The 18,376-nt window shown below is 39.5% G+C and overlaps 1 protein-coding gene across 3 annotated transcripts in view; it reads left to right on the plus strand.

The window, feature by feature from the left end:
• Nucleotides 1–302: 302 nt before the first annotated feature.
• HEPH (hephaestin) overlaps nt 303–18,376 on the plus strand; it is a 151,890-nt gene continuing 133,816 nt past the window's right edge. For 2 of the 3 annotated variants that reach the window (XM_058291206.1, XM_058291208.1), the window contains exons 1-5: nt 1,883–2,184; nt 9,050–9,255; nt 12,769–13,013; nt 15,749–15,961; nt 16,624–16,806. In XM_058291206.1, the coding sequence (XP_058147189.1) occupies nt 2,155–2,184; nt 9,050–9,255; nt 12,769–13,013; nt 15,749–15,961; nt 16,624–16,806 (877 nt within the window). In that variant the 5' untranslated portion in view covers nt 1,883–2,154. Of the gene's footprint in view, nt 584–1,882; nt 2,185–9,049; nt 9,256–12,768; nt 13,014–15,748; nt 15,962–16,623; nt 16,807–18,376 lie in introns of those variants that run through there. The other variant, XM_071212918.1, reaches the window with a different exon arrangement.

Here is an 18,376-nt window from a genome sequence, read left to right on the forward strand (position 1 = left end):
GGCACTCAGGTGTCTTTTGTTGATATTCAGTAAAATTGAAATACAAGCCTGAATCCTGGTCTAGTTGACTTCCTGCAGCTTTTACTGTGTTGACTCAAGTGGGTCTATACGACCTGTTTCTTATTGTCTTTCATGAGTCAGAGCAGAGTCCTTATCCCATCCCCTCCCTGTCATAAATGCCTTGGAACCTGGACTTGGATCTCCAGCTTAATGGGTACAGTCTCCACCTTCCTCCTCTAGTTCCAACTTTCACATAAGGGCAGGGCAAGGGAAAGATAACCACAGGGGCTGCCACGGCCTGATCCAGCTCTCTTTAGCAGCTGAGCATTTTCTCCTTCCTTCTCCCCATTGGTGTTTCCACTTGTCTTGGCATGACTGGCAGTCTGTGGGGCAGCTCTTAATCATATGCACATTCTTAGCCACTTACAGTCGTTTATGAGCCAGACTTTGCTCCACCAGCTCAGTCTTCTGAAAGTCCTACTCCTTACCCCTGTTCCAGAGGCTTTAAAGCCAGGAGAGAAAAATGTGTTGAGCCTGCCGGAAGACCACCATCTGCTCCTAGTCAAGATCTCCTCATCACAAAGTAAGGCTATATCAGGCAGTTCTGCCATTATAGCTATCCCTGGCCCTGGTGAGAAAATGCAATCTATCCTAAATAGGCAGGGATTTCTCAGCCTTTTTTCCATGGTTTATTCCCTACCTTTTCTTTATACCTTACTTCTTTGAAACCCCTTTCTCTTTCACACTTAATATCTACAATGTGCTTTCTTTGTGAAATCCTAAATATGTAAACTGACAGAGCTGTAGATCCATATTTAGTTCAAGGCCCTCACTGTACAGATGGAAACATGGAATCTCAGAGAAGAGAAGGACCTGAGCCAAGAAGACACAGACAATTACTGCCAGAGCAAATGAGGCTAGAATTTAGGTCATTTGACTCAGGTCAGTGCTTGCTCACTACTGTCATTCCAGCAGGGACCAGTATAGACTTTGGCTTTAAACAAATCCAGACTCTAGTTCAATTTCACCCTGAGCTTTCAGGGCTCACTTTGCTTTTTCTAAAAATAACTTTTTTTTTGGTAATATTTTCAACTCTTCTGAGTTTTCTTAATTTTCAGGTCTTTTGACCTGTGTTGATTCCAGGTTATCTTTCTAGTTACATCTGGGAATCCTCAGACAGAAAATGTAGATAGTACAGCCCTGGGGTTTTGTTCTAGAATCTGCTAGAAGTGGCAGAGACAGAGTTAATGTTTATACATTTTTTTAAGCTGAGACTGTTGGACAGTAGGCACTCAATAATTGTGAATTTCCTTTCTCCACCTCAAAAGAGCTGTTTGCATTTCTCCCCTAAGTTGCACAGTTTGGTGGATAAGAGTCTAGACATTCCCAGTACAATACTCCAGCCCCCTTATACATCCTAAATGTGTGACTTTGAATAAATTATTTCTGCCCTCAGAGCCTGCCTTTCCTCAGTTGTAAAATAGGATGAATTGGAGAATCTATTTCACAGGATAATCATGAGGCTTAAAATGAGGGAATGCATGTAAAGTGCTTAACATGAGGTCTGGCATGTAGAACGCTCTTTGCTTTATTATTGGTCTACAGTCCAGCAGCCTTAGCCTCATAATAACAAGCAAGGCTGACAATGTGGATTAGAGCAATAAGGAAAGTAGTTGGTGGAGATGGGGACTCTTCCCACATCTAGTAACCCTTGCAAAGGGCCCCATTGCTTTAAATGGGGCTGTTGACTGCTGCCTGAAAGCTTTGTTTGGCCACACGCAGAACTAGTTCTCCTCCCCCTCTCAGCAGAGACCAGTTAGCAAGCTTTGATAGCAGAAGGCCAGCCTACCCCTTGGAATTCCTTCTGAGATCCTAACCAGGATTTGGAAAACACCCAGATATGATCAAAGAACCATCCCAGGTTTTATACCAAACCAGACCCCGGAATAGGACTTTGCAGTAAGTTAATTTCTGAAAAAGAGAGCTTCCAGTACTGCTCCCTCCCCTGTTCACCTTATCCCAGTGGTCCCAGCCAAGTTGGCCCCCCAGAGTGGACTTAATTTCTGAGAGAGGCCCTGTAACCCAGGATATTGACTGAGCAGGGTTGGCAAGATCAGGCTGGGTTCTGCAAGTCAGCATCATTGGGCCGCTTACATGAATATGGAAGAGTTTTCCCTACCAAAGGTAAGCTGTCTTTCCTCTTTTTTCCAAACCCAATCTCACCTGACTTCCTCTATAAAAACATTTATGCAGCTGGGTTTAGGAGAGTTCTGGGGTGCTAAGAGAAAAATTCACTAGCTAAGAAGTTGGGGGAAGTTTGGCTGGGTAGGCTGGGGAATTAAAGGGAACAATAGGCTCTTTTTGTTCCTCCTACCAAGGCAGCCAGCATCACACTGCCTTGACTACTTCAGGAACAATTCTGGAGTGGAAGTGAATAATTTTCCTGCTGAAACAGCTTGTTCATCTTCTGTCTCACAAACTGAGAAGTTTATTGGAATAATGGGTCAAAGGACAACATAAATGGGAGGTTCAAACACTTTAAAACAACCATGTTTGGTTTCATATTTCTAGATCTATTTGGGCACAGAATAGGCCAATAAATTATAACTTAATTGAGCCATCAGCTAAAAACCTGAATTATTTCTTACCCTTTGTGTCTAAATAGCAGAAACTCTTTAAAATATGGGTATAAATTCTAGTTTCTTCAGTAACTAAATGCATGGTTTTGAGCAAATCGCTTTACCTTTCTGGCCTCAGTTTCCTAAATGTTACATGAAGAGGTTGAAAAAAAACGTGAATATCTTAAGGTCTTTCTGGATCTAAGTATGTATAATTCATCCAGTTTTTCATTGTTGAGCATCTATTTTAGGCCAGGTCCTTTCCTTGGGGCTCAAATATCCATTACTTTGTTTGAGCCTCAAAACAATCCTGTGTTGCTCTTATCTGGGACATTTTTTCCCTAAGGAAATGAAATAAAAGATAACTGCCTTTCTGGCACCTCTCTGGGAAGGTAGCTTGACTTTTATATGCTATAGTTTTTGTAGTTCTGCATTTTCATATTTCATTAGATTCCCCAAAGTGTCTATGATCCCCCAATATTAAGAACTATGTATCCCAGCTCTATTGTTTTATAGATGAGGAAATTGAGGCTCACTAAGCTAAAGTAACTTATCTAAAATTACCAGTTGAACTAATGGCAGAACTTGAACTAGAGCCAACTATTTGGAACATGTATGCTTTTGTCTCTATTTCACTATAGCAATAGCTGTTTATGGAACACCTATTGGGCCCCCATCACCATGTCTGGCAATAGATATAAAAAATCTACCCTCAAAGTGTTTATAGATCAATCTGGGAAATAAAGACAGTTCATGAAGTACCTCATGAGACATAAAGGTAACAGTAAAACATGCTATAGAGAGTAAGTAGTCTTTCAGAGGACAGCGGGATGAAGAGGCCATGTGAGATTTAAGTTAGGCCATAGAACAGAAATATAGAAGTTATGTTATGTGGGAGATAGGATATATGAATTAACTATAACCAGGAGGGGAAAGGAAAGGGAAGGAGACTAGCAGTTATTCTCTGTTATGTTTCACACACTCTTTGTATTAGGGTCTTTCATGTAAATTTCCTAATTTATTCCTCCAAGTCTGATATTATTGTTCCCTTTTTATAGATGAGAAAACAGGTTTAGGTTAGTTAACTATTATCAAAGGGCACACAGTTATTGGAAGAGCCAAGATTTAGAAAGAGGAACCCCAAAACAGATCCTCCCCTACAGCAATGGTTTTCTGCCAAATGCCATTTGGAGACGTCAGATTAATATGTGGGCCACTTCTGAGTATGGAGGGGCAATGGTATTTGTAGGAGAGTCCACAGGTCTGTTTCTTAACCAGGGTAAATATCGGCAATGAGCCAGGGTAAATATCTGGGGATTTGCTATGCATTTATCTGTATGTGTTTGCATTTCTGTTTTAGATTAATAGTCCCTAAGTCATGTGTTTGGGGTAAGAAATTTGTGAAATAATTGGTATAAAACATTGAATATGCTGCTTAGTATATAGAGTGATTTCTCAATGAATCATCATCATACTCTTCATAATCATCATGAATGTTATTGATTAGGTGTACTTCTGCTTATGTGAGTATATTATGGTCCTAGAAGTGATTATAACCACATGTGATTGGATATGTCATAATATATGTATTTTTCCAGATATGGCTGTAGCTATGGGCATATACATGCTCTCTGTAAGTATATGTGCACATACATACATGTGAATGTGCAAGTGTGTTTTTGTGGAAGGCAGTATAGCATGGTAATTCAGAGCATAGACTCTGTAGCCATACTGCCTGAGTTCAGATCCCAACTCTACTGATAGTAAACTCTATGATCTTGGGCAAATTACTTTACTCTGATCTGCAGTTTCTCATTCTGTAATATGGCATATACTTCATAGGCTGATTGTGATAATTAAATGATTTAAGCTATGTAAAATACTTAGAACAATACCTGGAACATGATAACCATACAATAAATATAGATTTTTTATTATTATTTTGCGGGTTACTAAGGTTCTATGTGACAATATAGTTCTGTTTGTGGATATATCTCTGTTTTAATGTAAAACTAGATTTACCTGTACATATGCAAGTGTTTATTATGCATGTGTGTGTTTGCATGTGTGTATGATGTTCTCTATGTCTCGTTCTGTCTGTAGTTGTGTACAGTAGGACTGAGTGCTTCATCCCAGCCCCAAAATGTCTAATCTCATGTCTGAGGCACTAGAATAAGAAACTGGAGGCTTGAGTCCGCCTCTGCCTCAGTTTTGCACCTGTGAAATGTTTGTGTACAGCTTTGGGGTCCAGCAGAGGACATTTCTTTTGAGAAGTACAAAATATTTCCTTCACAGTAACTGTCATTGGTTTTGTTTCATTTTCACTTTTATTGAAGTATAACACACATATAGAAAAGTTCAGAAATCCTAAGATTATAGATCACTGTATTTTCATCAACTGAAAACATCCATTTAAACAGCATGTAGATCAAGAAACAGAACATTACCTAGAAGCCTTCCTCTTCTCCCCTCTTCCATCACTGACACTAATTTCTTACCTCAAGGGAAAACACCATCCTGACTTCTAAAAGCTTAGATTAACTAAGAGAGTCTACAACTGCAAGCAGGAGAATTCCATTTATCAGCCATACGGGATTGAAGCCCCCTCTCAATTAAGAGGTGGAGTGTGCATCACCATCCCAGAGTCGTCAGGATTGGGGAATAAAATATGAACTAGAGTGGATTTACTGATATTCTGCTATGGAATTATTTTGACTCTAGCAATGGAAGAAATAATATCATTGATGTGGAGACAGTGGTCACTGGAGTTGCTGAAGGCAGGGAGAGGGAAGAAGAGGTGTGATATGGGACCATTTTCAGGACTTGGAGTTGTCCTGAATGATATTGCAGGGATGGATGTAGGACATTATATATCCCGCCATAACCCACTGAATGGACTGGGAGAGAGTGTAAGCTACAATGTAAGCTATAATCCACGCTGTGTAGCAGTACTCCAAAATGTATTAATGAAATGCAATGAATGGACCACGCTAATGAAAGAAGTTGTTGATGTGGGGAAAGTGAGGGCCGTGGGGAGTGGGGCATATGGGAATCTCCTATACTTTTTAAGGTAACATTTTGTGTGATCTCTGTGCATTTAAAAATAAATAAAAATATATTTTAAAAATAAAATATAATAATAAATAAAAGCATAGATTACTTTCACCTGATTTTTTACTTTACATTAATGAAAGAGTACAGCATGTCCTCTTTTGTGTATGATTTCTTTCTGCAACATTATGTTTGTGAGAGTCATCCATATTGTCACTTGCAGTTGTAGTTTGCTCATTGCTGTTTGCAATTTCATTGTATTGATAAAACACAATCATCTATTCTAGTGTTTATGGTCTTTTTGGTTGTTTCCATTTTGGGTTCATGAACATCTTGGTGAATTCTTATTTTTTACTTTTTTTCTTTTTTAATATGATGTATGGATTTTATTCAACATTTTCATCTGCCTTTGTTTTTAAAAATTTTTAAACGATACTTAGATTATATAAATGTTACCTAAAAAATTAGGGGATTACCATATGGCCCACTCCCTACCCTTCTCACACTTTCCCACATTAACAACTTCCTTCATTGGTGTGGTACATTTGTTACAATTGATGAACACATATTGAATCATTGACATTAAGTGTGGATTATACTTTACATTATAGTTTAAACTATACTGCACAATTTTGCAATTTATGACAAGATACATAATAGCCTGTATCTGTCATTGCAGTGTCATTTAGGACAATTCCAATGTCCCAAAAATGCCCCCATATTATACCTATTTTTCCTTCCCCTCAGAACCTCTAGAGGCCAGTGCCACCACGTCAATGATAAAAGTTCTTCTATTGCTAGAATGACAATAAGTCTATAGTAGGATAACAGTAAGTCTACTCTAGTCCATCATTCATTCCCCAATCCTTTGGATTCTGGAATGGTGATGCCCACTTCACTTTAATTGAGAAGGGGCTTAAATCTGATTCAGTAGATGGGTGGGTCTATCTTGCTTGCAATTGTAGACTCTCTCTGTTCCTTGGGATGGTCGTTGTCCAAAATCATTTCCTTCTTAGTTGTTCTAGGTGAGTCCAATGAACTGGAGAGTAGGTGTTGTAACTCTGTTGATATTTAGGGTCTGCCTGCCATGCAGAAAGCCCAAAGATTTACATATCTTGATCAGAAACCTATCAAATCTAGTACTAACTAGAGGTTCAAATAGAAGGGGTAGAAAAGTCATGTGTAAGGAAATCACAACTGAGTACAATTATGTCACACTGAGGAGCATAAATTCCAAAGTAGAGCGCACTGGCAGGGTGCTAAAGTCCTAAACTGTCAGCCCTACCTATAATGTCTGGATGTCTCCAGAGCCAGTATTTACTGTGGTAGTCAATGGGATCCTGCTGAGATGTGCATAAGCATAACCTCTGGGATGACCTCCAGGTTCACTTTTTTTTTCTCTTTTTAATTTTTATAAAATATACTTATATTATACAAATGTCACATAAAAAACACAGGGAATTCCCATATGCCCCACTCCCACACCTCCCACATTTTCCCACATTAACAACATCCTTCATTAATGAGATACATTCATTGGAATTGAGGAACACATTTTGGATCATTGCCACTAAGTGTGGATTAAAGTTTAATTTGTAGTTTATACCCTCTCCCACCCAATTCTGTAGATTATATCACGATATATAATGGCCTGCATCTGTAGTTGCAATGTCATTCAGGACAACTCCCAAGTCTCTAAAATGCCCCCGTATTATACCTGTTTTTCCCCTCTCCCTGTCCTCCGAAACTCCAGGGGCCACTGCCTCCACAGCAATGATAAAATTTCTTCCATTGATAGAATCACAATAACTATATAGTAGAATACCAGTAAGTCTACTTTAGTACATAGTACATTTCCCAATCCTGAGGATTCTGGATAATGATGTACACTCCACCTCTAATTGAGAGGGGGCTGTGATCCCATAGGGCTGATGGATGTGACTTTCTTTTTTTTTTTTTAATAATTTTTTTAATTGACTTTGTAATAATATTACATTAAAAATATATATGTCCAGGGTGCATGGTAATGTTTGGATATACTCATAGTGACTTTCTTGCTTACACTTGTAGACTCTCTCGGGTCCTTGCTATGGTAATTGTCCATCATCACCTCCTTATTAGTTGTCCTGGGTGAGACCAATGACCTGGAGAGTAGCTGTTGCAACTTCTTTGAGATTTAGGACCCAGCTGGCAATGGACAGCCCAAAAATTTAAGTCTTTTTGACATACAGCTACCAACTCTAGTACTAATTATGTGTTCAAATAGGACAAAAGTACCTTGTGTAGGGAAACCAAAACTGAGTCCACCTCTGTCATGCTGGGAGCATAAATTCCAAAGTAGTGCTCACCAGCAAGGTACCAAATTCCTGAGTTATTATCTGCCCTGACTGTAGTGTCAGAATGTCTCCAGAGCCCTCAGGAGTCCCACTATTTGGGGTAGTATCTACTTTGGCATTCAATGAGATCCTGCTGGGATGTACATAAGTATAACCTCTAGAATGACCTCCTGACTCACTTTGAAGTCTCTTAGCCATATAAACTCATTTGTCTTCACCTTTTCCCCCTTTTGGTCAAGATCTTTTCCCAATTGCATTGCTAGTTGGTGCTTGGTAGTAATTCCTTGGTGCCAGGGAGGCTCATTGCTGGGAGTCAGTCATGTCCCATGCCAGCAGCAGTGTAATGCATTCATATTTTGAGTTTGGCTTAGATGGAGGCCATGTTTGAGCAACAAGGAGGCTCTCAGTAGGTAACTTTTAGGCAAACTATAATACTAGGCTAAGTTTCAATTTCAAAAGAAAAGTTTCATAATTACAGTCATCAGTATCAAGGGTCTATCAATGGAAAATACTTCACTAGCCACTGCCCTTGTACTTAGGGGATTCTTGCTTTCCCTTTAGAGAATGTGGCAGAACTACCCAGGATGGGCATTAGATATTCTTTCAGTTATTATGTAGAGCCACCCACCATGACAATGCCCCGTGAACATTTGCTTATGAGTAAATACAGGGAAAATTAGTGGCTCAATTCCAGCATTAAGTGAGTCAGTGGCCCAGTGAGGTTTATTTGGACTCTTCTGGTTCCTAGGCAAGAGTACATTCTTCTTTTAACACTGCTGAAGTAACTGGATCAAGATTTTATGTCTGAGGTACTGTTATGTGATTTTCAGTGGAATTTCTTTTTAACTTTGCCTTCCAAAATTCAGTGTGCAGAGATCAGTGAGTGCTTGTTGAAGTGAAAGAAATCAGGTAACGTAGAAAATATGGGGTAATTGGTTTTCTGCTTCCCTAGTTACTTGGTCTGACTCTTGCCCTTCTCTTTCTTCCCTCTTTAGATTTCCAGACACACACAAAACCCTTTTGTTCTCTTTTTTTCTATACCAGCAGGTCTTCATTTGCCTGTTTCCCACAGTAATGTGGGCCATGAATCCGGGCCATTTCCTCTGGACTCTGCTCTTCATGCAATCCTTTTGGACTGAACATACCGATGGGGCCACTCGAGTTTACTACATGGGCATTCGGGAAGTACAGTGGAACTATGCTCCCAAGGGAAGGAATGTGATCACAAACCAACCACTAGACAGTGACATGTAGGTTTCATCTCTTCTGGTATTAGAGCTGAAGGTGTGTTTATGGGGTGCTTCCTTGTGGGTGAGAGGTAACATCTCAAGGGTACTTTCCAAGGGTGTGAACTCAGCCAGCTCCTGAGATTTCTGGACCCTTCACTCAGTAGCAGGTTTCCAAAGAAAAGGGATAGTTGATATAAGAGTCAGCATCCCATCTGGCATTCCACACTGAGGTGCTTCAGCATATTTAGAGTCTTAAAGATAATATTACCATAGCCTATTTTAAAATGATATTCACATTGCTTATTTAAAAACAGCTGTTTGGCTTTAAAAAGGAAAGAAACAGGTCATATGTACAGTATTTGTATGATGCATATTGATTTCAGATATGTGAAAATGTGAAAAAATAAATAAGCCTTAGAATCAAAGAAATAACAATAATAGTTACCTCTTGTGCTACACTCATTATGTTTCAGGCATCAAGCTAGAAATTTGTGTACCTTATTTCATCTAATTCTCAGAAAAGTTTTGAAAGTTAGCACCAATATCCCTGTTTTACAGGTGAGAAAATGGATGCTCAAGAAGATCAAGCCACTTGCCCAAGTCCTAAAGCTAGTAAATGGAAGAGATAGAATTTAAACCTGAGTAATGTCAAGCAAAACTGATACTTTTCTCACCATTCTTCCTCTGAGAGATTCTACATAATTTACAATTTTAAATCTCAGGGTTTTTCAGGTGTTCCAAAATATACATTGTAAAATAATGAATGAATATATTAAGGGATCTTTTGTAACCATGACTCACTTTTGTTTCTCCAAATCCTCAGAGTTTTCCAAAGTTGACTGTAAATTTTCAGAACTTTCTGGTAAGAACTACAGTAAGGATACCAGTTATGTCTTGTTTTTCAAATTCAAACCATCTTCCTATCCATTTTGTTTTGCCATCCTTGAATTAAAAGTTTTCTTGAAGGACATATTCATTATTCCTTATCCCTAATAATTTGAAGTAATGATTAACATTTATTAAGATATCACTATGTGCCAGGGAGTGTTTTAAACTCTTCATGTATTTTAATTCATTTAGTTGCCATTGATAACTGTTTGAACTTGGTATTGTGATTATCTCCATTTTAAAAATGGGGAAACTGTGTACAGAGAACTTAAGAAATTTGCTCTAAGTTCCACAAATTCAAAAGTGGCAGTATTGGCATGTATTAATTTAATTTTCAAGAAGCTTTAGATTACATGAATGTTACATAAAAATACAGGGGATTCCCATATGTCTCACCCCGTCCCCCTTCCACACTTATCTACATTAACAACATCTTTCATTGGTGTGGAACATATTTTACAATTGATAAACATATATTGAAGCATTGCTACTAATCTTAGACTACAATTTATATTATAGGCGGCGGACTTGGCCCAGTGGTTAGGGCATCCGACTACCATACGGGAGGTCTGCGGTTCAAACCCCGGGCCTCCTTGACCCGTGTGGAGCTGGCCCTTGTGCAGTGCTGATGCGCACAAGGAGTGCCGTGCCACGCAGGGGTGTCCCCCGCGTAGGAGAGCCCCACGTGCAAGGAGTGCGCCCCGTAATGAGAGCCGCCCAGCGCGAAAGAATGTGCAGCCTGCCTCAAAATGGCGCCGCCCACACGGAGAGCTGGCACAACAAGATGACGCAACCAAAAGAAACACAGATTCCCGTGCTGCTGACAACAACAGGGACAGACAAAGAAGACACAGCAAATCAACACAGAACAGACAACCGGGGTGGGAGGAAGGGGAGAGAAATAAATAAATAAATCTTAAAAAAAATTTTATATTATAGTTTACACTCTGCCCTGCACAATTTTATAAGTTATGACAAAAGGTATAAAGAATAGCCTGTATCCCTCATTTTAATGTCATGCAGGACAATTCCAATGTCCTGAAAATGCCCCTATGTTAAACTTATTCTTCTTTTGTTTTCCTACCCCGTAGAACCTCCAGTGGCCAACTTTTTGTATCAATGATAAAAGTTCTTCCATTGCTAGAATAATAAGTCTATAATAGAATTATAATATGTCTTTAGTCTATTTTTCATTCCCCAATCTTGAGGATTTGGGGATGGTGATGCCCACTGTGCTTCAAACAAATGCTTAGATACCATGGGGCAGATGTATCAGACTGACTTACTTGCAGTTGCAGACATTCTCTGTTCCTTGGGATAGGCATTGCCCAATATCATTTGCTTGTTTTCCTGGCATTTAAATCTAAGCAGCCTGGTTCCAGGACTTGTGATCTTAACCACTGTGTTATAAGGCCTCTTATACAGAGACCCACAGGTTCTATGGACATGCAGATGGAGTTCAGTGCCATGCCATTTGGCCCTTCTTTGTAGTTTGTGTTTCTGTGTGATGGAGCTGGACTCAGATGTGATCTTTTTTCACAAGCCTCTCCTGTTACTTTTATCAGAACTGTAGTTGGTGCTGGGGTTTAATATATACCCAGGGGACCTGAATCTCTGGACTGACCATATGATAGCCAAGCCCTGAGCCTCAACAGACTTCAGCTCCTACACTCTGGTTTATTGGACTTACCCCACTCAGCTAACATGGAGTTGAAGAAGGTCAACCACCACACCATGGAGCCAAGAGTGCCTACAACTGAAAGCAGGAGGATTTCATCCAGCATCCATGTGGAAACTAAGCCCCCTCTTGATATAGATGTGGAGTGGACACAACCATTCCAAGGTCCACAGGATGGAGGAATAGAATATGGATTAGAGTGGACTTACTGATATTCTATTCATGAACTACTGTGATTAGTAATCGAAGAAAATGTCGCATTGGTGTGGAGAAAGTGGCCATGGTGGCTGCTGGGTGTGGGGAATAGGAGGAAGAGATGAGATGTGGAGGTGTTTTCGGGACTTGGAGTTGTCCTGGGTGATGCTGCAGAGACAGTTACCAGACATTGTATGTCCTCCCATGGCCCACTGGGTGGGCCGTGGGAGAGTGTGGGCTATGATGTGGACCATTGACCATGGTGTGCAGCGATGCTCAGAGATGTATTCACCAAATGCAATGAATGTCTCATGATGTTGCTATGGGGGTAGGAGTGGGGTGAGGGGGGTGTGGAGGAGATGGGGCCCCCATATTTTTTAATGTAATATTAAAAAAATAAATAAAGACAAAAAATAAGGCCTCTCATTTATAGCAGGATGCTACTATGTCAGGCCTCATCAGCAGGGAGTGGGAAAAAAAGGAGTCAACAGTTGGTTTTCTCCCCATTACTGTATGTTGGGTTGAACCATATGAAATTGCCTGTTTTGTAGGTTATAAATGATAAAATATAAACAATTTCATAAGCTTCAACTTATTACTTTCCATTGTCTGACAGACCTTAACCTAAACTTTCATGCTTTCATTAATTCAATCCCAGTTTTTGTTCTGCCCTAAACAAAGATGAGCACATTTTGGTTAGATTCCTCTGGAAAAGAATGCTTCAGAGATTTGATTATTTTGGCAAAATCCTGACTTGCTTTCATTTTTTTCAGAGTTGCTTCTAGCTTCCTAAAGACTGACAAGAACCGGATAGGTAGCACCTACCAGAAGACTGTCTACAAGGAATATAGGGACAGCTCATACATGGATGAGGTGGCCAAGCCAACCTGGTTGGGCTTCCTGGGGCCAGTGCTGCAAGCTGAGGTGGGGGATGTCATACTTATCTATCTGAAGAATTTTGCTACTCGTCCTTACACCATCCATCCCCATGGCATTTTCTACGAGAAGGACTCAGAAGGTAAAATTGCCCACTGTTTTTCCTTCCACTCCTAACAAGTATCATTTTTCATTTACTGACATCTGGAATAGAGGGTCTGAGAGAGAAGATATTCTTTTTTTCCCCTTATTGATCTGAAGTGGCAAAGACTCTCAGGGAAAGCATAACCAAGCTCTGGTATCTGTTCTTTTATTCATACACTGTGTGAATTGGGGCAAGTCACTCCTCCCCTCAGGGCCTCAGATTCCTTATCATGAATGTAGAAATACAATCTGTTTTTATCACAAAGACTGTCTTCAGAAATATTTGAATATGTTTTGAAAAGAGGAGAGTATGCTGTGAATATAAGGGAACACTATTGTAATTTCAGTCTTTTGAAAGTTCTTTTTTTTCCTTAAGAGGGAGTCAATTTATTCATCTGTATCTCCCTTTATCTCAGGCCAAATGGCCTATAATACTGAGAACAATGAGTGAGGAGACTAAAGAAGGAAGTTAGAAGATCCTAACTTGGCCACTAACAGCTTTATGACCTTTGGCAAGTTATTTTGTTTATTTTCTCTTCCATAAAATGGCAAAAATGGCAAGTGGACCAACTTATCATTAAGTTGCCTTCAGAATGAAATTCTATGATTTTCTGTTTTCTGTATTCCAAACAGAATTCTTCAAGCAGGGAATTCTTTCTTCTCCCCTCATGCCATCAGCTTTGCACTAAGGTACTACTACACCAGCCTATGCAGCACTTTACCTGGCCATGGCTCCTTCCCATTACATAGCTCCTGAGTGGCTGCTACCTCTCTATTCATTGCTCATGTGAGGTCTGGAGTTATTTGTCTAGATTGACCTGAATCCATACCTTCCTTAGGTTGCCAGGAATATTGTGCCAGACCTTACAACCTTCCCTTCCACAAGACTGGACTTAGGTGTCCCATATGTTAGCTTTCTTCTTTTAGTTATCAAAAGAGATGAGATGTGGGAGCATTTTCAGGACTTGGAGTTATCCTAAATGATATTGCAGGGACAGATGCTAGACATTATATATTGTGCCATAACCCACTGAATGTACTGGGAGAGAGTATAAACTGCATTGTAAACTATAATCCATGCGATGCAGCACTGATTCAAAATGTATTCAGCAAATACAATGAGTGTGCCAAAATGATGAAAGAGGTTGTTGATGTGGAAAGAGTGGGGGGAAGTGTGGAGTATATGGGAACCTCATATTTTTTAACGTAACACTTTTTGTGATCTATGTACCTTAAAAAAAGACAATTTAATAAAAATTGAATTAAAATAAAAAATTATTTATTGAGTTCAATATTTTTTAAGCACCATAATCAGTGAAAAATAACATGATGCCATATAGATTAGTGTAGATTAGTGATAGACAATCAATAACGTACTCTTTAGTTTCCTGTTTGCCACATACTACAGATCTTTTCTAGAAGGCATGCAGCAATTTATTGATTACATTACATAAAAATTATTCTAGTGTATTATAAGAATAGTTGCCTTCATTGAAGATACAATACAATGGGTGATTTTAGTTTAAATAATTTACCAAAGTTGACAATATTGAACAGTAATTTCTCAGGTTGAAAAATAATCTATAATAAAAATAAAACAACCTTTATATGTTTGAAGCCATGTGGCTTCATTACAGTGTCGATTCAGAAATTAGGTTTGAGAAGTTAATGTTTCCTAAAAGAAAAAAATCATGTAAGATTAACTGCATAGACATTAAAGATATCTGTATGGAAAAAAATCTTAAACATGAAATAAAAACCTGAGACAATATTTTTGAGCTAGTAATTGTACTCTCCTAGACAATTCCACTTTACAAGCATAAATGCTTACTTGCCCTTTATAATAATTTTATTATATATAATTTTAATCATAGATAAAAGGGAAGAAAAGTATGGCTTTGATGCCACAGTTTATTATATCATTTGTCATTCAATACTGCCTAAAATTTCCATGATAATGATTAGGTCTGGTGGGAATAAAAGATAAAGGCAGCATGCACAAATAGGCTAGACCCATGGCTTATAAAGATCCTGTACACATGTCAAAATGTAACAGATTTTATTTTTATCTATTTATTTATTTTTAAACAACAGTGTATTTATTTCTGTAAAGTAAAACATGAGGAAGTAAATCTTTTTAAAAATATTTTTTTATTTTTTAAAAGATATTTAGATTACAGAAATGTTACACAGAAAATATAGAGATTTCCATATACTCCATTCCCCACACCTCCCACACCCTCCCACATAAAAAACATCCTAGTATGGCACATTCATTTCAATTGATAAACACATCCTAAGGCATTGCCACTGAGCATGGACCATAGTTCACATTGTAGTTTACACTCTCTCCCATACAATTCTGCACATTATGGGAAGATATAAAATGGCATATATCTGTTGTTGCAATTTCATTCAGGACGATTCCCAAGTTCAGAAAGAGTCCCCATATTACACCAGTTTTTTTCCCTCTCTCTGCGTCAAGAGCTTCCAGTGGCCACTGCCTCCACATAAATGTTGTAATTCCCTCCATTGCTAGAATCACAATAAGTCTATAGTAGAATACCAATAAATTCACTCTAGTTAATAGTTCATTCCCCAATACTGAGAATTCTGGGATAGTGATGTCCACTCTGCCTCTAATTGAGAGGGGTGTTAACCTTATTTTGATTTCTATATCTACCAGTCTCACTCTCACTGACTCACAGGGCATGTGCTGATTTTGTTTTCTAGGGTCTCTGTACCCAGACAGTTCCACAGGGCATCTGAAGGCTGATGACTCTGTTCTTCCTGGGGGCAGCCATATCTACAACTGGACCATTCCAAAAGGTCATGCACCCACAGATGCTGACCCAGCATGCCTTACCTGGATTTACCATTCTCATGTGGATGCTCCACGAGACATTGCAACTGGCCTCATTGGACCCCTTATCACCTGTAAAAGAGGTACAGTTCCTAAGAGTGAGCTATGAGATGTGGTTTGGGATATCTAGGGGAAGCAGTGATGTGGTTGAATCACCTACATATTGGGCAGCAATCCCAGGAGTGTTAATTCAACACCTGTGTTTATTAGCAGGAACAAACCTTCCCAAACTCCCTTTTCAATATTTTTCTATTTAGTTACACTTTTTTTTCTTAAACATTTCTACCTTATTATTCTTTTCTTATTTCACTCAAATTAGTAATGATGGGGGTCAAGTCATTGAAGTAAGGTGTTTAAATCTAGATAGGATTAAAAACAAGGTTATCAGGATTTGGGGAGGATTGAGTACTTGGATGGGAATAGGGTGTGTCAGACCAGAAGATCTGGGTGTTGCACAGTGTGGTCAAAATAAGGGATGAAAATGAAGTCAAGGTTGATGGGGACAGGGTATTGTTATAGATCCTGTGTGCCTCAACTTCAAGCCCTAGATATAACTGAAATGATGGTTTTATCTGGCGAGTTTGTAAATGGATATTAGCAGCAAATGGCTCTGTCTGCTTTTCTGTTGCTCTTAGACTCTTTGAGGCCCCTCTCTTTCTATTTATTTCTTATGAGCACCCCTGCAGCTTATTATTGCTATAGAAAAGAGGTTTTCAAGGGCACCAACATTTCTTACTTACCCTAGGGACACTGGATGGGAACTCCCCTCCTAGGCGGCAGGATGTGGACCAGGGTTTCTTCCTGCTCTTCAGTGTGGTGGATGAGAACCTTAGCTGGCACCTTGATGAGAACATTGCCACTTACTGTTCAGAACCTGCCTCAGTGGACAAAGAAGATGAGGCCTTTCAGGAGAGCAACAGGATGCATGGTGAGTTGTGAAGAGGTGGCTACACCATGACATTGAGTCCTGATGGAGGACTTCCTCTGGGACTAGCATATGGTGGGTACTTTCCTATACCTGGTCCTTTTTAATCCTTTAAGGATCAGTAGTATTAGTCAAGTCTTCCCTATTTTACCTACTAGAGCACTGAGACTTCTAAGGTTACACAGCACATAAGTGACACAGATGAAATTCTAACCATGATTTGTCTGACTGCATAAGCTCTTGCCATTAAACTACCCTGCTTCCTAATGTGGGATAGCCCAGACTTAATTATGCTCAGTCAGTTTGGAGAACAATGTCCACTGAAATAATTAATGAATGTTACTTAGTTCTAAAAAGGATTTCAAGGTGGAAGAAATACCCACTTTTGAAGAAAAATGGTTACATTTAAGCTAACTTGCCTATATTCCCCATCCTGCTCTGGGTTTACATTTATAAGAGAATTGATCATCTTAATTAAATTAAAAACAAATTAAGTGGCGGCAGACTTGGTCCAGTGGTTAGGGCATCTGTCTGTCACATGGGAGGTCTGTGGTTCAAACCCCGGGCCTCCTTGACCCGTGTGGAGTTGGCCCATGCACAGTGCTGATGCGCGCAGCGCAAGGAGTGCTCTACCACGCAGTGGTGTCCCCCGCGTAGGGGAGCCCCACGCTCAAGGAGTACGCCCCGTAAGGAGAGCCTCCCAGCTTGAAAGAAAGTACAGCCTGCCCAGGAATGGCACTGCACACATAGAGTGCTGACACAACAAGGTGATGCAACAAAAAGAAACACAGATTTCCGTGCCACTGACAACAACAGAAGAGGACAAAGAAGCAGCAAGTAGACACAGAGAACAGACAACTGGGGTGGGGGAGGAGGGGAGAGAAATAAATAAATAAATAAATCTTTAAAAAACAAACAAACAAAAAAACCAAATTAAGTTACAAAAACCCTGAGGCATGAGCAGAGCAAAATCACCGGACATTGTAAATCCTCACAGGGCCCACTGGATGGAATGGAGGAGAGTATGGGCCATGATGTGGACCATTGACTATGAGGTGCAGTGGTGCCCAAAGATGTACTTACCAAATCCAATGGATGTGTCATGATGATGGGAACGAGTGTTGCTGGGGGGGGGGGGGCGGGGAGAGGTGGGGTGGGGGGGTGGGGTTGAATGGGACCTTACATATATATTTTTAATGTAATATTATTACAAAATCAATAAAAAAAAATGGGAAAAAAAAAGAAACCAACTAATATTGTTTTTTTTATTTTAAGGGACTGATTTTTAGTTATGTTTAGTGGGCTCAAAGCCAGACAGTCTCAAGGGGAAGTAAAAACTCAAAGGGATGGCTTAGGCCGCTCAAATTTTTCTTTGGGTTTTATATCAGTTGCTTAGAGTAGTCACGGTAATTAATTAACTAACTTGAAAATTGACGTGAAAATTGGCTTGAAAGGAAGGAATAGCCTTCAAAATAAATAAATACTGTTCCCTAGAGAGAGTCCCCATTTGCTTATTCTGAATCATCATAAATACTGTTCCCTAGAGAGAGTCCCCATTTGCTTAATCTGAATC

The sequence above is a fragment of the Dasypus novemcinctus genome, chromosome X (assembly GCF_030445035.2).
Source record: "Dasypus novemcinctus isolate mDasNov1 chromosome X, mDasNov1.1.hap2, whole genome shotgun sequence".
Taxonomy (NCBI): Eukaryota; Metazoa; Chordata; class Mammalia; order Cingulata; family Dasypodidae; genus Dasypus; species Dasypus novemcinctus.